Source organism: Diadema antillarum, unplaced genomic scaffold (assembly GCF_040938485.1).
Source record: "Diadema antillarum isolate AM-2024a unplaced genomic scaffold, OU_Dant_1.0 seq00000674_RagTag, whole genome shotgun sequence".
Lineage (NCBI taxonomy): Eukaryota > Metazoa > Echinodermata > Echinoidea > Diadematoida > Diadematidae > Diadema > Diadema antillarum.
This window is the reverse complement of record NW_027271580.1, coordinates 663,312-689,607: the sequence shown is the minus strand read 5'-3', so window position 1 is coordinate 689,607 and position 26,296 is coordinate 663,312. Positions and strand designations below refer to the sequence as shown.

Here is a 26,296-nt window from a genome sequence, read left to right as displayed (position 1 = left end):
GTCCATGCAAATGTTTGCTGGGGTTCTGCAGCATTGAAATGTAAGGTGTAAAATCTCTCCATACTCTGACGTCATGCTCAGTGTGCTCTAGCTCCAAGAAGAAATTCGGAAACAAAGAAAAAAAAAGTTTCAAATTTCATCAAATTATTGGCTGTACAATGTACATAAAACATGTACTCCAACATGGAATTTACACTGAAATACAAGGATTTGTTCAGGACAGTTAAGAAAAGAATTCAAAGTTATACACATATTTCTGTTCTTCTAGAAGTGCGCAAATTGAAATGACAGGAAAATTAAAGAATTACCTTTTTTTTTCCCATGATGCTGACATCTGCACATGTACTGTAACCTTCCCATCTTTTAATCTGGCATTTATTTGATCTGTCAAATGCATACATGTAACTCCGCTAAAGCATGTTAGAGCATGGTTTCTACGTTTTGATGTTTAAAGTGTGATTTTCACACTGCATTTTGATACGCTACTGCTTTAATTACCGGTGAAAATACATGCACTCATTGTTGCCAAAACCTTAAAAGAGAGAGCAAACTTCAGCAAAGAGAGGTCTTTTCTGCTACGAGAGCACTCATCCTGATCACTGATGGAGGAGAAAGATGAACCAGAAAGGAAGAAGAAGTTTGGAAAATCAAGGAGATAAGAGAGAGAAGTGACAAAGACATGTGATAATATTTCAAATGATGTATCACAAAATGAAGGGAGAGAAAATGAAGTCGGTAAACAGTTGAAAATGAAGAAATATTCAGTATACTACTCTGTCAAGGAGCAATACCCTCTGTTTTAAATCTTTGGTGGACTACGTTCATAGAAGTTTATCCCAAGTGGTCCTTTGACCCATTACAGTGTAATACTGTGCTACTCTGAGTGAGGATATTACAACAATGCCTGAAATTCCAGTAACACACAATTCACACTCAAAATATTGCTGCATTGTTCTTAAAGAGCAGGCTGGCCAAGGAAAGGTGATCATGCATTACTTTGTGCTTTGTTCATCAGAAGAATTGGGTTAGGGAGGGGACAGTGAGTTTCAGGCTGGTGAGATCTCGTGATCCCATCATCACTAAATATCTGCAGTTGTTATGACAGAAAGTTCATTGAATGAGGCAGGGCAGTCAGTGAAATGCATGACAAGCGTCATGCGTGCTTGCTGTGTTGACTAATAATTATTGCAGTGTTCCTCATGACCTCATCCCGGAGAACAAAAATGAACCAAGTCAGCGTGAGTGACAACAATTTTATGGGGGAGTGCAATACAATGCACATGTGCATGCTACCTGTAGGTACCCTAGGGAAGTGGGAAAATCTCTTTCCATCTCCCTATGAGTATCATGTACAGTGGGTGTACAGTATATGCTACGGGTGAAGCCAGAGGATGATATGCAAATACAATCAAGCCATAAATGCAAATATTCATTTTTGTTTTGAATCAACATATTAATTGAGTACTGTAAACGTCAATATTTTCGCGCGATTAATTTTTCGCGCTGAGCGGCTCGAAAACGTATTCGCGGGTTCTTAAATTCGCGCTCCGCAGCAGGTTACTTTACTGTAGTACACATTCACTGCTTTCATCCAAAGCCTCTGCTACATAGCTTGCTATGCCAGCGTACGACAAGCGACGTAGCGAGCGGCTCGACTGCGAGTACAAGCACTCAAATACGTAGTACAGCTGTGACTCTAGTACCGTAGTCACGGGGGACTGTAGCATCGATGCGTGCGGTGCACACATGCATGCTACAGTACACAGCAATCTAGGGTATCGTCTCTTCGCACAGTACTAGTAGCGTAAACATGCCTGTACATGTACATTGTACTACGTAGCAGTATCATCGATGAAGCGCACACAATTCATCCCGTTCAAAATGTTCAAAATGTTCAAAATGGCGACTGAGTGGGACTCAGTCGCCACGTCTGCACTCAAGCATTGCCGCGCCGCCGCGCCTGGCGACACTCACGCCAGTAATCGCTCGCATTTCAGCATTCGCATGGGTCGTTTGACATCGCATTTAAATCCATGATTTTAGATATGATGCCTCGAACCGATTTTGCTCAAATTTCGTGAGTAACTAGGGGTAATCATGTACAAATGCACACCATGCACACCTACCATTTCCTTCCTTAATTTGTCAATGAAAACTTCTTGTGGCTATCAGAAATGTCAAGATGGACCATATTTGACGGTTTCATGAACTTTCATAGTCAATTACAGAAGAAAAGTAGCTAATTTTGACTCAAAAGTACGCCGATCGACGGCTGTGTCAGTGTAGCATGATGGATGATCGATTATGTGGAAGAGCGATATAACGATGATAATCGATCGTTGTAGTCTGTGATACAGCCGCTTGTTTGGTGTTTAACCACAATAATTACGTCGGCTCGACAGTAAAATGTGGAAGAAAGAAAGTGATCTTGATGCGTCTGTTTTTTTTTAATCGTTTTAGTTAATTTTCTCCTGCGTGTGACTGTATGTTTGTCAACATTGTTTGCTGACTAGATGATGGACGGATAATATGTTTACAAAACAGTAAAAGATATATGAAAAAATGGGAATTATCCATCATGAATATTGCACAATACAATGGATTTTTACTACAAAACAAAAGCAAATACTGGGGTTGCAGTTTTTGTATACATACCGGTAATTAAAAAAATGAAATGGAAAAATAAATACTATCATGAAAACAATTACTTTCTACTATCCCTAAGATGAACTTATCAATTAAAAACATATTACTATTTTAATTTCAATATTATGTTTCTTTTTAGGTAAAATGAGCACTTTGAGAAGTCCACAATGTTAATACATGATTGTAAAACATACACTTTTTGTAATACTAATACTATTCTCTTTAATTTATTAAATTAGGCCTATAAATTATGTAGATTACTAGAGACAAATCCCCTTTGAATTCAACTTCCTTCTCATCTTCTTTTCTCTCTCTTTCTCTCTCCCTTCTAAATAGCCTAACCTTTTTCTTCCACTTTTCCTTCAACCTTATTCTATTCCTTTCAACACTACTCAAATTATTATTATCAACTTAGTCATGATAAAATCAATACTTGCCACAATTTTTAAAGAAAGGATCGATGTCTAAATCCTGGTATGAATAATCTGTATCAATAATTTGAATAGTGATAATCATGATAGTGGCAATGAAAACAAAGAACTATCACAATAGCTCACTTGAGCCTTCAACTCAGGTGAGCTAACAATCAGAAAAAAAAATATGAAAAAGAAGAAAGTAGGAGCTACACGTATTGCACGAGTCAAGTTCGATATTGTAGTAAGCGGCTAATTAGAGACTAACAGAATCGATTATAATAGTTGACATCGTTCTCTGCGAAATCGGTGCACTACTTACGTCGGAAACTATGTTCGCGACCGACGTACTTTTCAACTCCGATTTCTCATTTTTCTTACCTTTTCGGCTTTCTAATTCCATGAAAACTCTCTGATATGGTTCAATTTAGCATCTCCAATAGCTGCACAAAATTTGATTGACAAACGGCGAAGCAAACGGTAGGTGTGCATTTGTACATGATTACCTAACTAGGAAACTTGTGAAGCTTTATGGACATAATCAAGCGAATTGCCGCAGTCCTTTCATTTTCGCGTTGCATTGCAAAAAAGCGTGGAGACTCCTTATAAGGGGTGCCCCGGGGGTTACTTACAAGGGGGATGGGGTTACTTATAAGGGGGACGGGTTACTTATAAGGAGGGGCCCCCCTTGTGAGTGGGTTTCCCGAACTGTGTTGGACAGGGCAGGGTTGGGAGTACGAGCATCACACTCAGCATAGTCTCTATGCAACATTGTGCAATAGATCTACATTTCTGATTTAAAAAAAAATAAAAAATCTTACAGTAGAATAAGCCCAACGTTAGACTAACGTATAGAATTCTACAGACTACTTAACAGAGTTTAGATACCGTAGGGCGTAATGGAATGGGTCTAACGTTTAGTAATACACTTGATACCTTGTCGAGTTCAGGTTTAGTTAGGCCAAGTAAAAAAAGAAACCAGTTTCTCGTCCTCGCGCGCATCGATTTTGGCCGCCGCATCGATTTTTTTACTATTTACTATTTTCAAAATGGCGCTGAAAATACCAAGAAATTCATAATTCTCGTCCCAGCCCGCTCCCCGCCCGCATCGATTTTCAGTTGCCGCATCGACTTTTTTGATATTTACTATTTTTTCGGCGGCCGAAAAAAAGAAAGATCGACAATTCACCTAACAATCGTGACGTCTCATTTCTAATTTTTACGCCTTGCGTCCTCTACTTAGCTGTAGACTGTAGTACAGCTGTAGCTTCTGTGTGTAGTGCGTATGTAATAACGCATGCATTTCACACTGCGAGCTCGGCCGATCGGCAAGAAGGAATGACCCACAAAGCAGTCGAACTGCACTGTAGTTGGATGGGCGGCGCGGCGGGCCGGCCTGTACTGGGCTGTGATGTACAGCGCACTCGGTACGTTGTGAACGCGATAGCGGCAACATTTTTGCGAACAATCGCTGATATTCCACGCATATTTCGCGCGTTGTTCGTATTTTTCCCCGTTTCTGATATTTTAAGCGGATGAATTGTACTGTACAAATGCTTGTGAGGATTGTACGGTATCGAGTTTGTATACATTTTCATGTCATTGTGACTATGTGCATGTGTGTGCAGTGTCGGAAGGTACGGTGCCAGCAGGGAGGTCCACACTCCCTGGTGCCATGCGCCAGTGCACTGGCCGTGCCGCACCGTATATCGGCAAAGTGTGCGTGTTTTGTAGCTGTCCAGGGTCCCCATCCCCTGGTCTGTCACGGCGATACATTCTATTTTGAAGAGAAAATGAATGCGCTTTTCCAGCAAATGTAGAATTATTAAATGGATGTATCTACAAAATAAATAACTTTTCCACGGATCCTGGTTTGTCTCGTATTTCTGCGGGATACTTTTCTTCACGATGTAAATTCACGGACACAGCTGTGAGTGGTATCATCTGTAGTGTGTACTGTTATACAATCATTCATCATCCAAATAATGAGTGATTATCAAATGTCTTTTTAGAACATGAAGAAACATCTTTAAACATTTAATGCTAGAATGCCATATCAGTATCATTTTGACATCCATCTGCAATTGTACAAGCCAGTTTCCAGTTGAATGTGCTACAATTGTACTGTGAAGAACTGCAGATATACATACCAGCTGTGTGGACACAAAAAGCCACAAACACCAATAAATAAAGCAGTGTTTTGAATATCATGGAATTTATTTCAGTCGTACATTTGTTGAAAGACATGTTTTATACCTGTTTCAATTAATAGCACAATACATCAGAATTGCAAGAACACTGGTATCAGAAAAGCCATTACAACACTAAATACCAGTATTAAGATGGTCATTTTCCCTTGACATCTGTAGTGGAAAGAAAAAGCAAATGTATTTCTGCATGCATGAAGTTTCATTTCAAGTATGGCACATATATCTATTTGTTTGAAAATGCACAGAGTGCAGGCAAGACGTACACTTGGGACCTGGTCTCATAACACAGCTACCAGAGTGATATTTCATTTCATAAATTGAATATGGAAAATTGTAAAGCCCTCTCTCGTTACCTTTCTTAGAATTACCGGACGAGAAACACATACTAGGGACCTACTTTCATTTTGACGATCCTTGAAAAAATAGTAAGATATCAAATAGTAAGGACCTCCCTCATCGCCTTGCTCAAAAAACCCGGACGAGAAACTACTTTCTTTTTTTACCTGGCCTTACAACTAACAAGGCTAGACACTACTTCACGAATAGTATTAGACGTCTATAACGTGTTGTACTAGACTGATATTGCAAAATCAGAAGCAACATAGCAAGGGCTCTATGTATAAGCAGTGAATTGGCAAGGACAGAACAAATTGCGGAAAAAAGACATAAAACAATGGCCTAGACAGGCGAGAGGGCAAGAACGACGTTTCACTCTCGATCATTTACCTTCTGCAATAACTTCATCGACGGTCACTTGGAGTCGCCCAACAGTGTACGATCGTCCGACTAAGGACGAAAACTTCTTCTGTTTCTTCATGGCTAATCCTGATCTCTAATACCTCTGTCACTCATTGATAAGTCCATGTAATACGCAAGAAATCAATTTTCACTTCAAGAGCATTTCTGGTTTGTGCAGGTGACGCAATTAATTAATTTCATTGTCGAACGTCCTTTCTCTTCGAGGCCTTTTCTGAGTTCACAATGATGCATGCACGCAGTATCCCAATGGCAATATTATGCAGGCTAGGCTTGTGTGTGCCGTGCCGTATCGTAGTCAGTGTGCGCTAGCCAGCTCGAAGCCACACAAAACAACACTGTGCAAGGCAATGGTAAAGTACACTCATCTATCATCAAGGTCCACGCACACGATCACGATCTCCAGCGCTCGTCGCACGCATGTGCACGCTGGTTGCGCAGCATGAGACTTGCGAGATCGAGAATACTACAGTAGTAGTAGTACAGCCAGCAAAAACCCATAGGCGAGGCGTGTACTATGATAACATGGCCGGGATGAAGAGCGCGATGGTCCGTGCGCGCAATTCGGTACATTGTACCACCATAGGGGTAAGGCCAAAGATGACAGAGTGCCGCGCTCTATCATCCTTGGTAAAGCTACACCATAGAGCTGTATTGTAAATACAGCTCTTATGAGCTACACTCACCCTGACACACACGAGGCTGATAGGAGGTGTGACGTGTAAGATCTTTTAGGATCATTGGACCTTTACGGAGCACCCGCCCATGTTCAGACACGATTATCATCTTTCAGTATACATTGTGTAATTAATTATGATGTTAGGCAACCCATGGCCCAAAGAGAAGTCAGTTGTATCTATACATTTTCCAAATCAGTGAAATCAAACTTACTTTCTGTCATGGTTGCTACCAGTGACAATTAAAACACGATTCAGTTTTTTTAGGCTTAGGCTGTATTTGAGTTTGAGTTTGAGTTTATTTGTAACAACAACATATGTACAGGAAAGTTTGAATACATGTTTATACATCAATATTAATACATAGCACATGTAACTGTCTATACGACGATCTAAACAAAACATATTGAATATAATCTATAATATATAATTGATAAATGATTATGTAATCTAAAACTATTAATCTAAAAAAGAGCTACAATATGGCAATGTTGCACACAATGACGTTGCTAAAAGAACCAGGAGGTAGCACAGGCGCTAGTAGGTGTTGGTCCTTTTAAACACGTATTACATAATGAACTATTGAAATACATTTAAAAATACTGTTATAACATTATTGGTTTGTAGTACCATTGTCTATACAGAGTTAATGTGTTTTGCTAAATTACTTCGGAAATTTTTCCTGGTATTAATACTCCTTAATTTTTTTGGCAAAGCATTCCACAATTTCACTCCTATATAAGAAAGTGAGAGTTGGCCATACATAGTTTTGCATTTTGGTAGATAAAGCAAGCCTTCTTTTTTACCCCTTGTTGAATAAGAATGTTCGATGTTTTGATAATATTCTACTAGATCATGTGGCATATTTCCCTTTGATGAATCAAATATAAATGTACAGATGTAAAGTTTATGCAGTTCAAATACATCCATTACTCCCAGTTTTTGAAATAAGGGATCAGAAGGTGTTCTGAGTGGACTGAAAGTGATAGCTCGCATGGCCATTTTCTGACTAAGACGAAGGCAGTTTAGATAAGATTTGCATGTACTCCCCCACACTTCAATTCCATATGTTATGTTGGACTGGATAAAGGATTTGTAAAGTAGAATAAGTGTATGTTGGGGGACACAGTGTCGTAATTTAAACAGAATACCAACCTTCCGTCTTACACATTTATTTACAGCTTATGTGACTTTTCCAAGTCAAATGATTATCAATGCATATTCCAACAAAAGATGCCTCATTCACTCTACTAATGACATTATCTGATAGTTTCATTGTTCCTTTTACAGTAACTTCCCATTTTCTACTTTTTACAATCATATAATTTGTCTTTTTCAAATTAATTGTTACTTTATTAAAATTGCATCACTCTTGAATTTTCCCTAAATGCAGATTAATAATCCCATGTCAACTTCCCTCTGGCCAACATTGAATGTATGAAATATATTTGAATCGTCAGCAAATAGTCAAAATAGTAAAATTAAAAAATGAAGTTGAATTTGGTAGGTCGTTTATGCATATTAAGAAGAGCGTTGGCCCGAGAACTGATCCTTGTGGTACACCACACTAAAGTATTCGGACTACTGACTGTTTCCTTGTAACATATTACTTGTGATCGATTCGCAAGATTACTCTGAAACCATTGTAAAGGTTTGCCGCGAATGCCATAAAAACTCAACTTGCTTAAGGGGATCTTGTGGTTTGTGTCGAAGGCCTTTTGGAAATCAATAAATACACCATGAATGTCAAAATGAAGATATGCAGGGGTTAAATAAAAAACGGAACAAAACAAGTTTTGTTTTGTCTGTTTTAGACACTATTAACATAGCCAAAGAGCCACTAGCTCTTTGCTGTAGCTGACAGGGTAAAATAAGTCTGATCTTGAAGCTGCATAGTCTCCATATCTAAAAAGAGAAGATTCCTTTTTTCCCCTTTTTTGTTGTTGTTGCCATCAATATAATAAGAAGGCCTATATCAAGTAGGCCTATCCTTACATCGGGATGAGGCAAACGCCATGAGAACGTTATCATCTTTTAATATCACTAAAGAATGATAATGATAAGAATAGTAAGAAATCATTGTAAAGAGTTAAAAAAAAACACACAATAAACGATTATGAACCTCAGAAGAATCGTAGACCCTATCCTCCTTTTAGCAATTAAGCCTATGTACCGGTAAGCAAATACGTGTATTCCGAATTCTTTACATTATTTTTCAGAAAAAAAAACATCTGAAAGAAATCAGGTAACTTGTAAGCAGAGTACACACCTTGCATTATTGAATACAGTTAGGACCCTATCTCTCAGTATAGTGGTCGTAGGCCTATACAATCATTATGATTATCAGTCATTCTAACATGACTTGTCTGCATTGTCTGCCGTGTTACACTGCAGATTGCTCCGATATTCGTGACTGCTCTAATATAGGTCCTACTGCTAGCTCCCATCATTCCATTTCTTAAGTTAAATGCATCTATTTTTTTTTATAACTGCCCATTTGTAAGCTATATTGGCAGACATGTGGAGCCATATCTTCACCTCCGTACCATACAGTGGCGTATCTAGGGGGGGGGGGGGCAAGGGGGGCACGTGCCCCGGGCGCCACTCCTTGGGGGCGCAAAAAAAAGAAGAAGAAGAAGAAGAAAGAAAAAAAGGAAGAAAAAAGAAAAAAAGGAAGAAAAAAAGAAACAGAAAAAAGAAGAAGTAGAAGAAGAAGAAGAAGAAACAACTCACCGGAAAGGGGGGGGGGGGGGGGGGAAGGAAGAATGGTGGGGGGGGGGGGCAGAAAACCAAATCAAAAAAAAGATAAAAACAAAACATAATGATGACTCGGACAAAATGACAATGTTTATTGTGTTCACACGAGAATTCCATGTTATGTAAGCTGAAATACAACAATTTTCGGCTCGCTCGTTGCGCTCGCTCTCTAAATTTTATATAGAAGAAGAAGGTGAGAACAAAATGGGATGATGGCGCGGACAAAATGACAATGTCTATTGTGTTCACACATGTCATTTTATGTTTAGCAGGCAAAATGTTTCACGGAGCAGCGGCTGCAATTTCTTTTGTTCTGAAGCGATCGCCAATTGGATCAAAAGAAGGCGCCAACGGTTTCGAAAATACGGGGGGGGGGGGGCGCCAAAAAAATCAAAGAAGATAAGAACAAAACGTAATGATGACGTGGAAATATACAAATTTCGGTTCAATCGCTCGTACTAATTTAGAGTATTTCTTCAAGTCCTCAGTTTGTTGGTAAAAATCGTTATCTATAAGGCCGTCACTATATCTTGATTAGAATTGTAAGATTTGATAAGCAAAAAATGACAAGAGTTCCATGTTTTGTAAGCTGAAATAAAAAAATTTTCGGCTCGCTCGCTGCGCTCGCTCGCCAAAATTTATCAAAACAAAAAGGACATAAGAACAAAACGTCATGATGACGCGGAAATATACAAATTTCGGCTCACTCACTCGTACTTATTTAGAGTATTTTTTCAAGTCTTCAGTTTGTTGGTAAAAATCGTTATCTATAAGGCCGTCACTATATCTTGATTAGAATTGTAAGATTTGATAAGCAAAAAATGACAAGAGTTCCATGTTTTGTAAGCTGAAATACAAAAATTTTCGGCTCGCTCGCTGCGCTCGCTCGCCAAAATTTATCAAAACAAAAAGGAGATAAGAACAAAACGTCATGATGACGCGGAAATATACAAATTTCGGCTCAATCGCGCGTACAGGGGGCATTTCATGAAGCAATTTGTCAGATATCTCGTCTGACAAACTATTAAAAGCTACTGAAATCCTTGCGTCTGATTGGCTGAGAGCAAATTTTGTCCGACAAGTTGTCGGACAAAATGCTTCATGAAATGCCCCCCTGATTTAGATTATTTTTTAAAGTATAATAAGTCTCTTGGTATAGATAAATCGTTATCTATAAGGCCGTCACTATCTTGATTAGAATTGTAAGATTTGATAAGCAAAAAATGACAAGAATTCCATGTTTTGTCAGCTGAAATACAAAAATTTTCGGCTCGCTCGCTGCGCTCGCTCGCCAAAATTTATCAAAATTCATTACATTTAAATCACTTTCAAAAGACCCCTTTTAAGAGCTTGAAAAGCATATCATGTGGACTTTGCTTAAAGTCCCTGCCGGGATCAGGTTGGGGTTGAACACTAGTCTTTTTCAGAAATTAGGGACGCAATTTTCGCGCTTGCCCCGGGCGCCGTTTTCCCTAGATACGCCACTGGTACCATACCTGTATTGAAAAAGTAAATGTGAAAATATTTCATTTTCTTTACATTATCTTTAATCGCCTTTTCCTCTTCGATTTGCCTTCTGAATTGATGACATCTCAATTTATTCAGCACCCCTGACTGTTTCTTTTTTTTTTATCAGTCACAAATATAATTCTTCTCGAGCAACTGATAGGAGATTAGGCCCCGCAATTATCATTGCAAACATATATATTCGGTCATTGTTCTTTTATCATTTTTTTTTTCATTTGATCTTATTTTAATTCCATTTCATTTTACTTTATTTTATTTCATGTCCTTTACTCACAAGGCTTCATATTCAACTATTTTTCTGTTCAATTACGAATGTTTTGTTGGTTGATTTATTTTTTTTTTTTTTCTATCATGCGCTTGCCTTCATTTTTGCTTCAGATTCTTGTACGTCTACGGTGCGCGAGCAGGCGTTGATTGTCGCATCATCGGGGGTTTCATCCACAGAACTCTTTTTGTGGTTTCATCTCACCCGGCCTTCTTGTCGCGAAAGTTACTGTATGCAGCGCGTGCACACTTTCATTCTACACTAATCTGTGATGAAAATACAGAGCCAATATGTCAAAGATGCGACTCATAAATATTATTTGATTAAATTGCTAAACAAATTAAAGAAAATTTATAAATATATTTACGATGAAATAAATAATTTCACTGGCACAGCACATTTCTATAAGTGCAAAAACATTTAAGTTTGATTTACGACCCACAATCTCTACAGACAGCCACAAAGTCGGCCACACAGAGGGGAAGCCACCATGGCGGAAAACAAAGACAGGTTTGAAACCACCATAATGTTATTTGTCGTTAAGTTTGATTCTCATGAGTATAGGGATTGAAATATTACAGTTACGTGCTTCGTACTAACTTTGTTTTAGTTTCACTGACAGTTCATTAAGTTTGTATTTCAGAGGGTTGATCTGGGAGGTATTCATAATGCAATGGTCACTCGCGTCATCAAATGCTTGAGGCTACGATAAAACTGTGGTCCGACGCCTTGAAACTTGCGTTAGTATAACAACATAGCCATGTGTGTGTGTGTGGACGCCGGACATGTGTGTGTGTATCTGTATTGTATGATCATCAATCACGTAGTGTGTACAGATCCATTTTATTTAGACTAAAAATTCTAGTTATTTATAACTCGACAGAGCGACTTGCACTGCATTTGCCATGTAAAGCATATTATTATGATATAATAGGGGTCTCATACGCCTCCATCGCAGCAGGCGACCGGCGAGGGAGGGAGGCGTGGCGGGATACGAGGACGGGGGATCGCTGGGATGTTGGGGGGCGGGGGAGGTGGAAAGGCATTGAAGCTGGGCCAAGGCGATTGCGGCAAGGCTGCAAGGCCAGATAGCGGATAGCTACTAGACCTGTCTATAGATCTACTAGAGTAGCGCGTAGCGAGCGAACCCAGTTTGCGGCAGGCTAAGGCTTTTTCAAGGGTATTGTTCTATTGTAGTATTCTGTTAAAACGGGCAACAGAAATTATTATTCATTTTTTTTATTGGAAGAGGTGCCATACCAAAGGCCTCTTGACACTGCTTCACAATTTTGTATGGTGGAAAATTTCCCTAGTCGTAATAATCAATTTTTATGTAGAAAATTTGCAACCACCAAGAGAACCTGGTTTGTGGCAGGGGGGTCCAATTTGCGGCACCCCAAACAAAAATGTCCCCTGATATCTTCAAACATTAAAATTTTGCAAAAACCAAATATTTTTTGATGGTCCAACTAGTTTTCAGCTTGTTAGAACACTTTATTTGGATTCATTATCTCGATCCTTCATGATTTTATAGTTTTTCAAGATTGAATGCATTTCATCAATTTGCACCCATTGTGACATGTAAAATAGCGCTAAAATGTGTAAATCCCATAGGGGTGCTGCAAACCTGACCCATCCCTGACATTGTGGTCACTGTTGCAATCCTCAAATCTGACAAAGGAAATGAATTTTAGAATATTTAACACAGTCACAGGAGGAATCCTTACCATGCCAGGCCTCTTTTGATATTAAGATTTTGTATAAAGATGAAAACATGGGATGATGGTGGTTGCCTAGCAACAGAACAAAATCTTAACGTTTCTTTAAGAAAGTCATACTTTTTTAAAAACAGAGTGACACAGACAGTTTAGATTAGAATTATGAAGGCCATCATCTGAGTTATTTCACAATTTTGGTATCAAAAGAAAGCTCTTCAATTGCTGTTGAAATAAAACAATTTAGAAAAAAACTACCCTTCTACTTTTGAAGATATGGTGAGATATTCGTAGGGGTGCCGCAAACTGGAGCCCTGCAGCAAATTGGTGCCCCTACTTTATCTTTGGGCAAGTGATGGGACTAGAAACTCGCAGAGCTTTTTTTTTTTTGACAATTTCACATTTTATTTTTAGATGGTGCATTCTGCTGCAGTGCTTGTGCAGGTGCATAATAAATGTAAAATAACATAATGATTTATGTCATCAATCATCATATTTTGGTGGATATGTAAAATAAGTTGATTCAAACGTGCATGCCACTATCACACAATTTTGAGGTCACATAAGACTGCCATTACCGATGTTAATCATGAATGAGGCTACAGTGTGTATAAATTGTAAATTTGAAGATCCATGGCATGCTACCAGTCAACCCACAATACAGATTTTGTAGGTATGCCAGTTTTTATGCAATTTAAGACTGTATTTCAATTTTCAATCATGGTTAAACATGGCATTACTTAAAGGACAAGTTCACCTTCATAAACATAAGGATTGAGAGAATGTAGCAATATTAGTAGAACACATCATTGAATGTTTGAGGAAAATCGGACAATCTGTTCAAAAGTTATGAATTTTTGAAGTTTTTGTGCAGTAACCACTGGATGAGAAGACTATTGCAGTGTGTGAATAACTTAGATGTCACATGCGTACAACAATATAAGGAAAATATAAAGAGAATTTCACAAAATTTCATCTTTTGAAAAAAGTACACATTCCCCAGACTCGTTACCGACATATGTTATGGGTAATATTTATTCCCCCTGGCTTTAGAAAGTGGCAAGTCAAGTGCTCTTTTATTATGCGAAAAAAAATGAAAATATGTTGAATTTTCTTTACATTTTCTTTAAACTGTTGTATGCATTTGACTCACAAGCTGTAGTAGTCTCCTCATCCAGCGGTTCCAACACAAAAATTTTAAAAATTCATAACTTTTGCATCGATTGTCCAATTTTCCTCAAACTTTCACTGATGTGTTCTACTAATATTGTTGCATTCTCTCAATCCTTATGTTTATGAAGGTGAACTTGTCCTTTAAATTCAACTGCTCTTGGCAAACATTTTCAGAATTTCAGATTTCATGTCCTTGTGTTTTTATGTTGAAAATGGATTGAGCTTTCAAGGTTGCAATGATGGGTATAAAATGTCCCTCCTTGAATCGAATCATAATTGGTAGGTTGTGTGATTTGTTTCAGTGGATCAGGCAGCTTGAAGGATGATCGGCCAGAAGGTGCCAAAACCTCATCTGATGGTGAGAAAGCGGAGGAAAGGAAAGAAGAGTCGCAGGTAGAGCAGAAAGAGGAGAAGGAGGTGGAGAAGGCAGCAGAGAAGACAGATGAAGTTGACACTGATGAGCAGAACAAAGCCAAAACGGAAACCACTCTATCCACACAGCCATCTGACGATCCGGAGCCAATGGAGGTGACAGAAACTCAAACAGAGGCAATTCAGGTCAGTATCCTCTGTGAAGTCAGGTTATGACATGCAAGAAAAGCAAATACTCAGTCACCCAGATAATGTAGACTTTCAGTAAATAAACCTTTCAATGTATTTTAAATTCTTGCAACTATTTCTATGTAATTGAGCAAAGTTTGTAACCCTATTTGAAAAGTGTACTTTTAGCAGTAATATGCACAAAAACTCTTTGGTAGTTGATGTCCTGTGTTATGCAATTAATTTATATTTAAGTGTGTGTTTGTGATTATCCATATATATTCCCATATATATACACATAAAGTGATGTTTGTAAAACATAAATAGAAAGATAGCAAGTCACTGTCAAGCTATTCATCTATGTACATTGACATGACACAGGTTCAGGAGTCAGTTGAGATGAGTGTCGTGGAGCAAGCCACCGGTAAGGGGGAGGAGGAGGAGGAGGAGGAGAAGCAGCGAGAGGAGGAGGTGAGGGAAGAGGAGGTGGTGGAGGAGGAAGAGAAACCGGCAGAGCCAGCGATGGAGGAGGAAGTCCTGATGGAGGTGGAGAACAAGGAAAACATCTCTGAAGCTGTGATGGCCATGGAGAGTGGTGACACTAGTCAGGGGGAAGAGAGTATAGAAACGACAGGGGGAGATTATTGCTACTGGTGAGATTTTATAGTCTGGTCCTATCTAATAACTGTGCTCTTTCGGGTACAGTCAGCCTCCATATCAGCCATTAGCAGCACGGCTAGCACTTCAAACAATGACGTATTGCTAGCCAATCATGGGCCTCTCCTGTGTGCAACTAATCCTCACGTGCGCTATAAAGCCGCCTGCACAGTACTCTCTCTACAGTGTTTACCTGATGAAGGCTAGCAGTTGCAGCTGAAATGTTTCAACACTCTTCGTTTCGTACATTGTGTATCACATGCAGCCTATTTCAGAATACAATTGTTAGGGCGTGACCCATCATCATGCAAAATTCTATCTGACTACTGCTGATTAGGAGGGCACTATAGGAATGAAAGTTGTGTACTGTGATCAAATTACATTACCACTTTGATCTCAAAATACTCCAAAATAACTCAATATCCTAGCAAATCACATCAGCCATACAAGTTTCGTGATAGACCATTTTGATGTATTGCGAGAAAATTCAAAATGCTGGAAGATTAATTTTGAGCTTTGTCCCGAGTAGTGTGATTGAATGAAGAATGAATCTAAAATTGTCTGACTATTATCCAAATGTCAAGAAAAATATGTATGAATCTATCTCAAGTTGGTGGTGATAGAAATGACTAGTTGTTTAAAAGTAATTCTTATTTTTCGTTTGAACTGTTGTTGGGTCTGATGTTGTCTATCAGTTTGTCATTTGACAGGAATCCATGTGACCTGTTTGTATAACTGAATTTGAGATGACAATAATGAAGAGATACAGAGAATGAAGATGTCACTTGTGTCTGTGATATTTCAGCGGAAAGGGCAGGGCTTTTGAGGACGTTGAACTTCAGTGTACACAGTGTGCTAAGTGGTTCCACAAAGCTTGCATCACAACCGTCAGTGTAGTGTAAGTACAATCTTTATGTTTCATCTGTATTGTGTCAGTATTTCACAGTATGAAAAGTATGCACTCTTAAGTATGGGTAAATTTTATGTCAGCTGAAGTCCTTTAAAATTCAATAAATTTTCATTTTTGAGAGCCATGCAGTGCCTCAGAAGTGCAGGTTATTGTAAAAATGACAAATCAAATGTGTGTTTTGATTTCTAGGGCCACAGTGTATTTTAGATCATATACAGTGAAATTAAAGAAGCATTTCAATATGCACTTCAAGTTAAATTTGATTCTGAGACAAAACCAGCTGCATTCATGTACCTTAACTAACCATTTTTTTCTCATTTTGTTTTGTTGTTGAACCCAACAGAAATTCCTTGCCATATATGACAACCTACACTTTCACCTGCAAAAACTGCAATGCCAGCAAAATTGAAACATTCAGCAGAAAAGTTGCAAGTAAGTTTGCTGACTTGAAGCTCTAGCATGAACACTTGCTGAATCAATCTCGCTTCATTAAGCAAAAATATAACAACCAATGTTTTCAAGATCATGGCACCATGATTTTGATAATCTCCCATGTGTGCCTGAGGTAGACATCAGCTGTCAGTTAGTAAGAGTCTACAGCTTGTCATGATCTCATTGAGGCCCATATTGCACACCACATGTGATTTTCTCACACCCCACAAGCTGGTTTCATTGCCCTTTTCTCCGGACCTGACTTCATCATCAAGAAGCAATGAAAACATTTTCTATAAAGCATAGTTTCATCATACCAGGCTGCCCAAATTGACCATACTGGACTGTTTTAGTAGTGCCTCCATGATCTGTCATAATAGGGCTTTATCTTTTGCAACTTGCAGCTCTACTATGTCTTTCCTTCCTGAGAAAATACTTTAGCAGCACAGTACACATTTTATAGTGCACATAATTCTTATGCAATTTGGAACATGGATTTTCGTCAATTTGCCATATTTGTACTGCGATAGGGATAGATCTCAATAGCCCTTTTAGTCTTCATTCCTCTTGTCTTGCTAGTGTCTTATTCACTGTCATACATTGAGATTGAAATTGTTCCTCTCTACATTGTGCAACCTGTCCTTGTCTTCTCTGTCAGATTTCCGAGAGCTGTGCCACTGTGCCCTGGCTAACCTTCTGGCCAAGCACAAAAGTGACGACCCCCCAAAGGTGCTCTTCTCCAAGGAAGCCGACATGATCCCCTTTATCGACACCCACTGGGAGCAGCTGACTCCTATGCCCCGCCGCACCACGGTCACTTGGCATGGGACCATCGTCAAGGCCATGGTGAGATGGCGGACAAGCACCAATCATTTGCACTTTATATCCTCACCGTGACATTTTATTCATCTTGTGACCAGAATACCAGAAATCAGTAAAGTATAGCACTCCATCTTTGTGAGCTGAGGTTTTGCACTTAACATGGCATCTTCTCTGAGCATTACTTTGTACATTCTATGCAAGAGTCTATATAATTGCTAGAGTTTGACTTGTCACAGTGAAAGATGCTGGAGAGGCTGATACAATGGTTACGTACCAACGATGCGTTACAATTTATATATGATTAAGTCACAATCCAGCCAGTGAATAGTAAACTTTTTCTCTCATTGTAGTAAGCATCATTTATCATGAAAGCTTTGTTCCTCTGAGATGGAGTTCCTCTCTTTTCAATCATCCTGCTGTATGAATCATAGAAAGTTCATCATGCGAAGAAGTTAGGAAGCGAATACGTGCGTCAAATGGCTGTGATATATTGGAACAGTAAAACAAAATGAAAGGAGAGCAGTTATGCATTGTCACTATTGATGTCAAATATGCTCTTGTTTCTCTTTCTCTTTCTCTTTATTTCTCTTTAGATGAAAGAGGATGATGTTTTCATCTGTAAGGAGAAGCCAGATGACATATCACAAAGCGAGGCAGAGTATCCCCTCTTTGGCTTAGTGGACCAGGTCAGTATCTCAACTGAAGAAAATGTCCTGCAAGTGCGGTGCAATTTGTTGTTGCTTTCACTGTGGCTGTAGTGATGCTGTACTGTCCAATCAAATTGTCCATCTGCTTTATGTGTTCATACATAATAAAATCTACGTTGGAAGTGCATTATTACCCACGCCGATGAAAATCGGCAGGGGGTTATGTAAAGGGTTCTGTATGTTTGTTTGTTTGTTTGTTTGTTTGTTTGTTTGTTTGTTTGTTTGTTTGTTTGTTTGTTTGTTTGTTTGTGTACAAGATAACAAGAGAACGGGTAAACGGATTTGCACGAAATGTTCAGGGGATGTTTGGATAATGGTAGGAAAGAATCGATTAGATTTTGGTGATAATCGGTTGACCCTTGCAAATTCTGTGTGACCTTGAAGTTTTGACCCCACTAGTAGTGACCACTCCGAAAATTTTCCGTTTCTCACTTTGCGATTTTCCGCTACCATACGAAAACATAAACTCCCAAACGATCCGACTTCGCTGCTCAAATGTTCGTAAGAATTCCGAAATTAACGTTTAGGCCTATTTGAGGGACTATGTCCTTCTAGATTTATGAAAGTTCGTTCTCCGTCGCCACAAACTGGCCCGTATTTTGATGATTTTTCAAATTAACATTGATTGCTTTTTTCGTTGGAGGAGCATTTGCTCGGTCGCAGTCACACTGCACGATATGCGCGCTCAATGTCAATGCGTGTGCAAGGCCGCTGACAATGCATCGCGCTCTACACTGTTGGTGCAAAATTGCATCGGGGACGTTGCGGCACTCGTTGGTGACCGAATACTGGTGCAGTAGACATTTGCATTCAATCCTTGCATTGAATAATTCCCGTAGACACTAATCATAGGGGTAATTGCTTAGGGGGTACGTAAATTTTGTTTTTCTTTTGCGCTTTTGTGGATACCATCAAAGATCGTACACTCATACGACCTTTGATATCATCACACTCTCGGCTTGCTATAATCAAAATATCCCGCAAGAAAACGGCGTATTTCTCGATTTTTAGCGCTTTTTCGGCGACCCGTCGCGTAGACAATACTCTTAAAACTGGACTTAATTCGCGCGCGCTTGGAAAAGTTCCGATTCTGCACTTTTGACGGTGGAATTTGGGATATTTGATGGATTTTTGGAGGAGACTAAAGGACTTTCTGTTGTGAATGAGTGTTACCGTATGTGAAATGATGTGACTTTGCGTGTGATGTGACTGTAGAACCAAAGATCGTACACCTCAGTCAACGATGTCAGTGTACGATCTTTGGTAGAACTCACTGGCTGGTGATAAAGCACACTGGCAATTAAGTGACCGAATTCTGGTAGATGACCGAATGCACATTATGTTTACCCCGACTTTGTACTTCAGGCGTGGGTCTGCCGCCTTTGACGGCCCCTCTCTAGTTCACCCTGACTGGAGTTTGACAGAAATGAATTAGACAGTGTGTAGATACATTGCTGAAGATCATGCTTTTCTTGTCAGCTCACCAAAATTCACTTACTGTAAGTGTCCATGTTTTTGCGCAATTAATTTTCGTGCCGAGCGACTCAAAAACATATTCGCAGGTTGTAGAATTCACACTGCATGATTGTCAACCCATTTATTATGTGCAGAGAAAATAGTGCAGATGTTTTCACAGGTTTTAGAATTCGCGCTAGCCCAAAATAGCATGAAATGCACGAAAATGAATGCACCATGAAAATTTGTGCTTTTACAGTGCGTTAATATTTGTGTATGCAAAATCTTGTGGTGGTTCAATCAATGCCATCACTTTTCCCTGTTACCTTATTGTATTGCATTAGAGACTCGCACATTTCAGTATAAGCACCAAGAATATACTCAGAGGTTGAATCTGAATCAGGTAAATCTGAGCTGTCCTTTGTGTATGAATTGTGAGTAATGAGTGTTTCCTTTTACTGTCATCTTCTCTTTCTTTGATCTATCTCATGAATCCAACAGGACCTGTCCAAAATCAGCCCAATCTCAGAGATCAAGCTAGGAAGTAGCCTTAAGCTGGACAACTCGCAAAAACTCAGCTCGTCTCTGAGCTCTGTCAATGGTGAGATACCAAGCATGCCAACACAATGTGCTTTCCACTAATAAGAGAATTTTGATATAAAAACGTTCCATACAAAAAAACAAACACACAAGACAGAAAACATGCAGAAATTGAAGAAATGAATATCAGGTAGTTGTATCACACAGACAAATAGTAAAATTTTAGCAGCATTGATTCAGTAAATGAATGCATTGTTCTGTATGGCCTACCACTTACATTTGTCAGCTCAATCATATGAGGGATGTGAAATGTGTAGGACTACCTGATATTCTTGATGGACTCTGTACATAAGCTTATGTAAAATAGAAATTTGTCTCAGTTTTATGTAGAGAATATATAAGAGCATATCACATGTTATACACTTTTGATTTATACGCATAGTTGACTCTGTAAAATTGTTATTTCTTTTCCAAAGCAAGTGGAGCATAGTTTTAAGATGCTATCACACACCCAAGACGTGTCTTCTTTTTTTTTGTACCTTGGTTGCCATAGTTACAAGAAGGATATAGAAGCCAATGATAACTCAATGATATTTGATAGCAAAGTGTTTGACAGTTCTTATTTGACACCACTTGTTCAGTTTGCCAAGCTGCTCTTGATGTCACTATGCAGTATCTGCTATGTGATACCTACATGGGCAAAGGAAATACATAACTTGTTATTCCCATCTACTGGTAAATAAAGAAATAAGGGCAGAGACTCCAACCCAAAGCACCTTCTGATCTGGAGATTCTCCCGCCTGAAACCCCTAACAAACGGGAGACTCCAAGTTGATGTGTGCGAAGCGCGAAGTTCCTAGGGTTCTAGATGCTCTGTAGTGCTATCTAAGGCTTATTTTTTTTCAACATACAATAGCAATAAGTAAGAAATCCTTTCCAACGGGAGACACAGAGCCAGGGCGGGAGAAATTAAATCTCAAGCGGGAGAACGGGAGATTTTGCAAAAATGGGTTTTCGGCAGGAGATCTCCTGTCGAAAACGGGAGAGTTGGAGTCTCTGTAAGGGTCAGTAGACAACATTACTGTTCTTGTTCATTTTATATCATGCTTCTATGTTTTCTTCAAAGGGAATTCCAATTTGTCAGCTTCCAACCGAATCAGCCGTAGTGCCAAGAGGAAAGGTCTAGAAAGCAGCCAGGGGCTGACTTCCAGTAAAAGAACAAGGAGGTAAAAGCAAAGTCCTATCAAGTACCAACGATTTATTAACATATTTAACAGACAAAAGAAAACATAGTTATAATCATACAGGCACTCAATATTCTCAGCTGCTGTATATTCTTTTTACCCATGCCGATGAAAATCAGCAGGGGGTTATTTATTCATTATTATTTTTTAATCACACTACTGATTCAGCTGCAATGAAGAAAGACAGATTTTGTGTGTATTTTCACCTGGCAATATACAAAGTGGGTCTCTTGAGAAGGTCTTGAAATTGAATTGTAGGGAACTCGGCAGTTTCTTGAGTACACCTACATAATTACCAGAATTTTTTTAGATAGTTGAATAGTAATCCTTGTGACATAACTTCGCATGTCTGTAGCAAGTACTGGTAAGCTTGTATAGCTTTTGAACCTTCTGCTGTTTCGATCATACTTAACTGGATGACTGAATATGTCGTGTGAATTGTTGCACATTTCTTAACGGCCAGTGAAGTACCTGCATCCCAAAAGTTACCCCCACATGGCTACCCCTTGGAGCACCCATTCAACAAGGACGGCTACAGGTACATCCTGACGGAGGCGGACCCCCATGCCCCCAGCAGTGCCTTCGAGGAAGACCAGTGGATCGGGAAGCCCATCCCCGCCCACCTCTACCGCATGGCTCTCAGCAAGGATGTTCTTCTTGCCTTGCACGACAGAGGTATATACATTAGTCCAGATTCTTTGGTGTTTATGCAACCAATATTCAGTTTTTGCTTAGTACCTCCTTTGACTAGTGGTGCTCATTTCCAACAATATTTGATTTATTACACATTCAGTGTCAGTTTGTAATTGGCACTTGACATTTTAATAGACTGTGCCCCACCTGGACTTTGGCAGTTGAAAACTATGAAATAGGAATATGTCACCAAATATTTTTTGGTTTTTGTGATTGCTAAAAATATAATTCACCCAGATTCTCTCTTGGCAATTAACTTGAACATCTCACATCGATCTCAAAGTATGACTATCTGTGAAGTTCTGTCATGCATCAATTATGCTTCTCCATATCATTGCAATCTGCATTAAAGCAATGGTACTAACTTCTCAATATTTTTTCCCCAAATGCATACTATGTGTTTAATTTTGCTGATGGCTTCATTCGGTCAGCAATTCTATGCAAATGAAGAGCCTTGCCAAGATGATACAAATACTAGTTTAATTTCCTCATATCCGATTTGCTCCATTTCTCCTCTGCCAGCTCCACAGCTTAAGATATCCGAGGATCGTTTATCAGTGACCGGTGATCGAGGCTACTGTATGGTCCGCTCCACCCACGGCGTGAACCGGGGATCGTGGTACTTTGAGGTCACGATAGACCAGATGCCTGAAGGGAGTGCCACGAGGCTGGGGTGGTCTCAGCCCCTTGGTAAGTCAGGGGGTGGTGCGCATTTTGATTACCTCAAAACCATGGAAATTGATGGTTATGACTGAAATGGAAGGCCAGTACTGCATCAACAATATTGTAAATGGGGGGGGGGGGGGGGGGAGGTTTTCATTTTAGACTTGTGTCTGTTTGAGTGTGTTAATGGGAGAGATTGAACATGTATGCTGACACTTGATGTATTGGAAGTCTTGGGACTATCAATAGCACAGTAAAGCAAAATGTTTCAACTGAGAATGCCATCCCGTGCTACAGCACATGCAAAAGCATCAACTATTACACTGGTGATCCCGAGTCCTGAGCAGCTCTTATCATGTCTAAGATCTCATGGTGATTTTCAAGACATTTGAATATATTTTTTTCTTGTTACCTCCCTGTGTGTTTGCATATTTAGGCAACTTGCAAGCTCCTCTTGGATACGACAAGTTTTCGTACTCATGGCGGAGCCGGAAAGGGACGCGGTTCCATGAGAGCCGGGGTAAGCACTACAGCGAAGCCTACGGGGTGGGGGACACGCTGGGCTTCTACATACAGCTCCCCGATAAGACTGCCATTGAGCAGATCATTCCCCCCACCTACAAAGACAGGGTGAGTAAGATCCTCCTCACATTTTCCCACGTTTGTATGTCTCATAATGATACATGAGTCATAAGATATGAAAGGAGATGACACATGGATATAAACAAAATGCCATGTGGTAAATTTTAGTCAATCTTAATTAGCACAGGCTGTATATTATTTAGGAATGACGAGTGGAGTGGTTTGTGAACCAGCCAGGATCTGGAATCAAAAGTTGTTATTGTGGAAAGAAAAGTGACCAAGAAATCAATGTTGAAGTAATATTTCTCACATTTTAGGGGTCACTTTGATCTACAAGCAGACCATATTTGACTAAGACCCTGTAGTGATGCTTGTAGATGAGGGTTCCACCCTTGATAGGGGCATGGGCCTCAAACTGTATGTAGAATGCATTCACCCTCTGCTCTTGGACCATGTGGTCATCACATATTTCGGTTCTTGTTCTGCACCCATGAGGGTCACTTAGTTTCTGCACATCACTGTCAGTAGACGAAGAAATGAGATTCGTTAGGATTTATATTCAGTACAGTTTTTACTGGAAGACTTGATAGTAACACAAGGTGTGAATCTCACCATCTAGCATTCAGATCACTCCTCCAACAGTTTCATGACTCATCTGAGTTGTTTCTGCAGTTTGACTGGCTGGCAGGCAGTTACTGTTGTCAGGTGGAAAATGGATATTGGAGCCTCCCTTGTTTGAATTTTGAAGCCTTACTTGCTTTTCCCTTTTCTCTTTCTTTCTTTCTTTTCAATGAAATGCTTTTGTTTTTGTTTTCCAAAGGCTCTCATTAAGTTCAAGAGTCATCTCTACTTTGAGGAGAAGGATCAGACATCAGAAGCAGAGAAGGCCCTCAAGTCAACTCAAAACAGCAAGGTGGGTGCACTGTTGATGATGCTATGTGAAAGCTGTTGGCTCTTTGATGCTGCAAAGCCCTCCTATGGAGCCATTGTATCAACAATCTGGTCCAAATGAAATTGGCTGCATTTGCTCTGTGTACAGGATGACACATTCTCTCCCATCCTTCATTATGTTTTCTTTGTAAGATGTGATACATAGAATTACCAAAGTTCACTGAAGACCAGGGGGCTGTTTCATAAAGCTGTTCGTAAAGTTAGGAACGACTTAAGAACGACTGGTGATCAATTCTTGTGCTGAATTATGGAAATTCTGATAAGTAAAGTACATCAGAACTGACCACCAGTCGTTCTTAAGTCGTTCGTAACTTTACGAACAGCTTTATGAAACAGGACCAAGGTATGTTGGAAAGAAAAAGCTTGTGTACCTGTGTGGGAAAGTGGGTGTGATTGATTCATTTAAGAAAAAAAAATAATAATAGTAATAATTTACAACATACACATCAGCAGTTGAATTGTTGATATATGCTTGTTTCAGTGCTGATTGTATGAAATACATTCATAATCCATGTAGGTACAAGCGAGCAGTTGCTGTGCCACAATGGTTGTTATTTTTAATACTACCTATGCTGTTTTAATCTCCACACAGATAATTTTCTTCAAGAATGGCGAGAATAAGGGAGTGGCATATGAGAACCTGTATGAGGGGACCTACCATCCAGCGATCTCACTCTACAAACAGTGTTCCGTGAGTATCTCCAGAAGATGCCCTTTGGGTTGACTCTCTCAAAACCACACCTTGAAAAGTAATTGACACTGTGTGAGAGAGGGGTTGGTTAACCTGTAAAGTACTGGCGCCCAACCCATGGGGTTGTTGTGGTGTTGAGTGGATTTGTACGTACAAGAACATAGATTAAATTCCGGCCTGGTGGGGCTTGACAAGCTGCGCACAGACTCTACAGACTGTCTGTTTTAAATCCTCCCATGATGGTTTTCGGTGCATGTTGCCAGACATTTTCACAGGTCGAAGTGTTGAAATCAGAAGCAATGGAAATACTGAGATAACAGTAAAATCTTTGCTCATTGCCCTTTCAATTTTATTTCAATCATTGCAAGTGGATAGAGTCTTCTGAAGTATAATCCATTTGAATCTGAAATGAATGTGAAATTCCATCTCACCAGATGTTACCATATTTGACTTCTTATTTGCAGCTCATGACTACTATATTCCAAATGATTGTTGGAGGCTCAGTATTATTATATTTCTTCTTTGTTCCAGGCAAGCATCAACTTTGGACCAGACTTCAAGTTCCCGCCCAAAGGGATCAGTGACTTCCGGCCAATCAGCGATCTTGCTTACCTTTCGGCTGTGGAGCAGACAATATCGGACATTCTCTTTCTTGTGGAGCACGAGAAGGACTACGAGATGGCAGCTCGCGGCATCCTCATCGACATATGAATTGGCTACAGGTGTATCGCTGAATTACTGCTGCTGTTTTGATAAGGAAGTCATTGGTATACTTGACGTGAAACTGGTGAGGCATGGCTGAAAAGGGTCATTTTATTCTGAACTCATATTTCGTCCCTCAGATGTGAGCACGGCATAACTGTTCTGAAACAGGATGATAAACAAAACGTTGGAGGGATGTTGTCACACACAGCCTTGATGCCAAACATCGTAAACTATTTGTTGGTATCACTTTGTCAGGCATGCGTTAATCCGTTGGTGCGTAAACATGGACAAACTGCTCAAAAAGGACGAGGTGTCGACCTTGTACATGCATGTGCAGTGCAAGTCAAGCTCCAGTTCACCGTGGCAAGGACAGAGACTGAGCAGAAACAACTGCTTTTCCCTCCACGTGAGGCAGTGCCTGGAGGGTCTAAAAGGGACACCCAACTCCATTGTGTCCATTTTTGCAACTTACTCTTGAAGGCATCTTCCAGCTGCCTTAAAAATTTTTAATTTCCCATTCGATTGTGACATGATGACTATGGCCTGTTTTGTTTGTCTGTTTGTG

At 39.6% G+C, this 26,296-nt stretch overlaps 1 protein-coding gene and 1 pseudogene across 1 annotated transcript; one reads left to right on the top strand and one right to left on the bottom strand.

Moving 5' to 3' along the window:
- LOC139736896 (uncharacterized) overlaps positions 1 to 6,261 on the bottom strand; it is a 50,928-nt pseudogene extending 44,667 nt beyond the window's left edge.
- A 5,476-nt stretch (positions 6,262 to 11,737) lies between these two features.
- On the top strand, positions 11,738 to 26,093 carry LOC139736944 (set1/Ash2 histone methyltransferase complex subunit ASH2-like). The gene is made up of 16 exons (XM_071647617.1): positions 11,738 to 11,761; positions 14,442 to 14,697; positions 15,061 to 15,150; positions 15,196 to 15,332; positions 16,142 to 16,234; positions 16,590 to 16,678; positions 17,337 to 17,524; positions 18,094 to 18,186; positions 20,164 to 20,263; positions 21,329 to 21,428; positions 21,910 to 22,121; positions 22,662 to 22,829; positions 23,239 to 23,432; positions 24,205 to 24,297; positions 24,928 to 25,026; positions 25,558 to 26,093. Exons 1-16 carry the CDS (start codon positions 11,742 to 11,744, stop codon positions 25,735 to 25,737), a joined length of 2,112 nt encoding a protein of 703 aa, XP_071503718.1. The 5' UTR covers positions 11,738 to 11,741; the 3' UTR covers positions 25,738 to 26,093.
- The last annotated feature ends 203 nt before the right edge of the window (positions 26,094 to 26,296 follow it).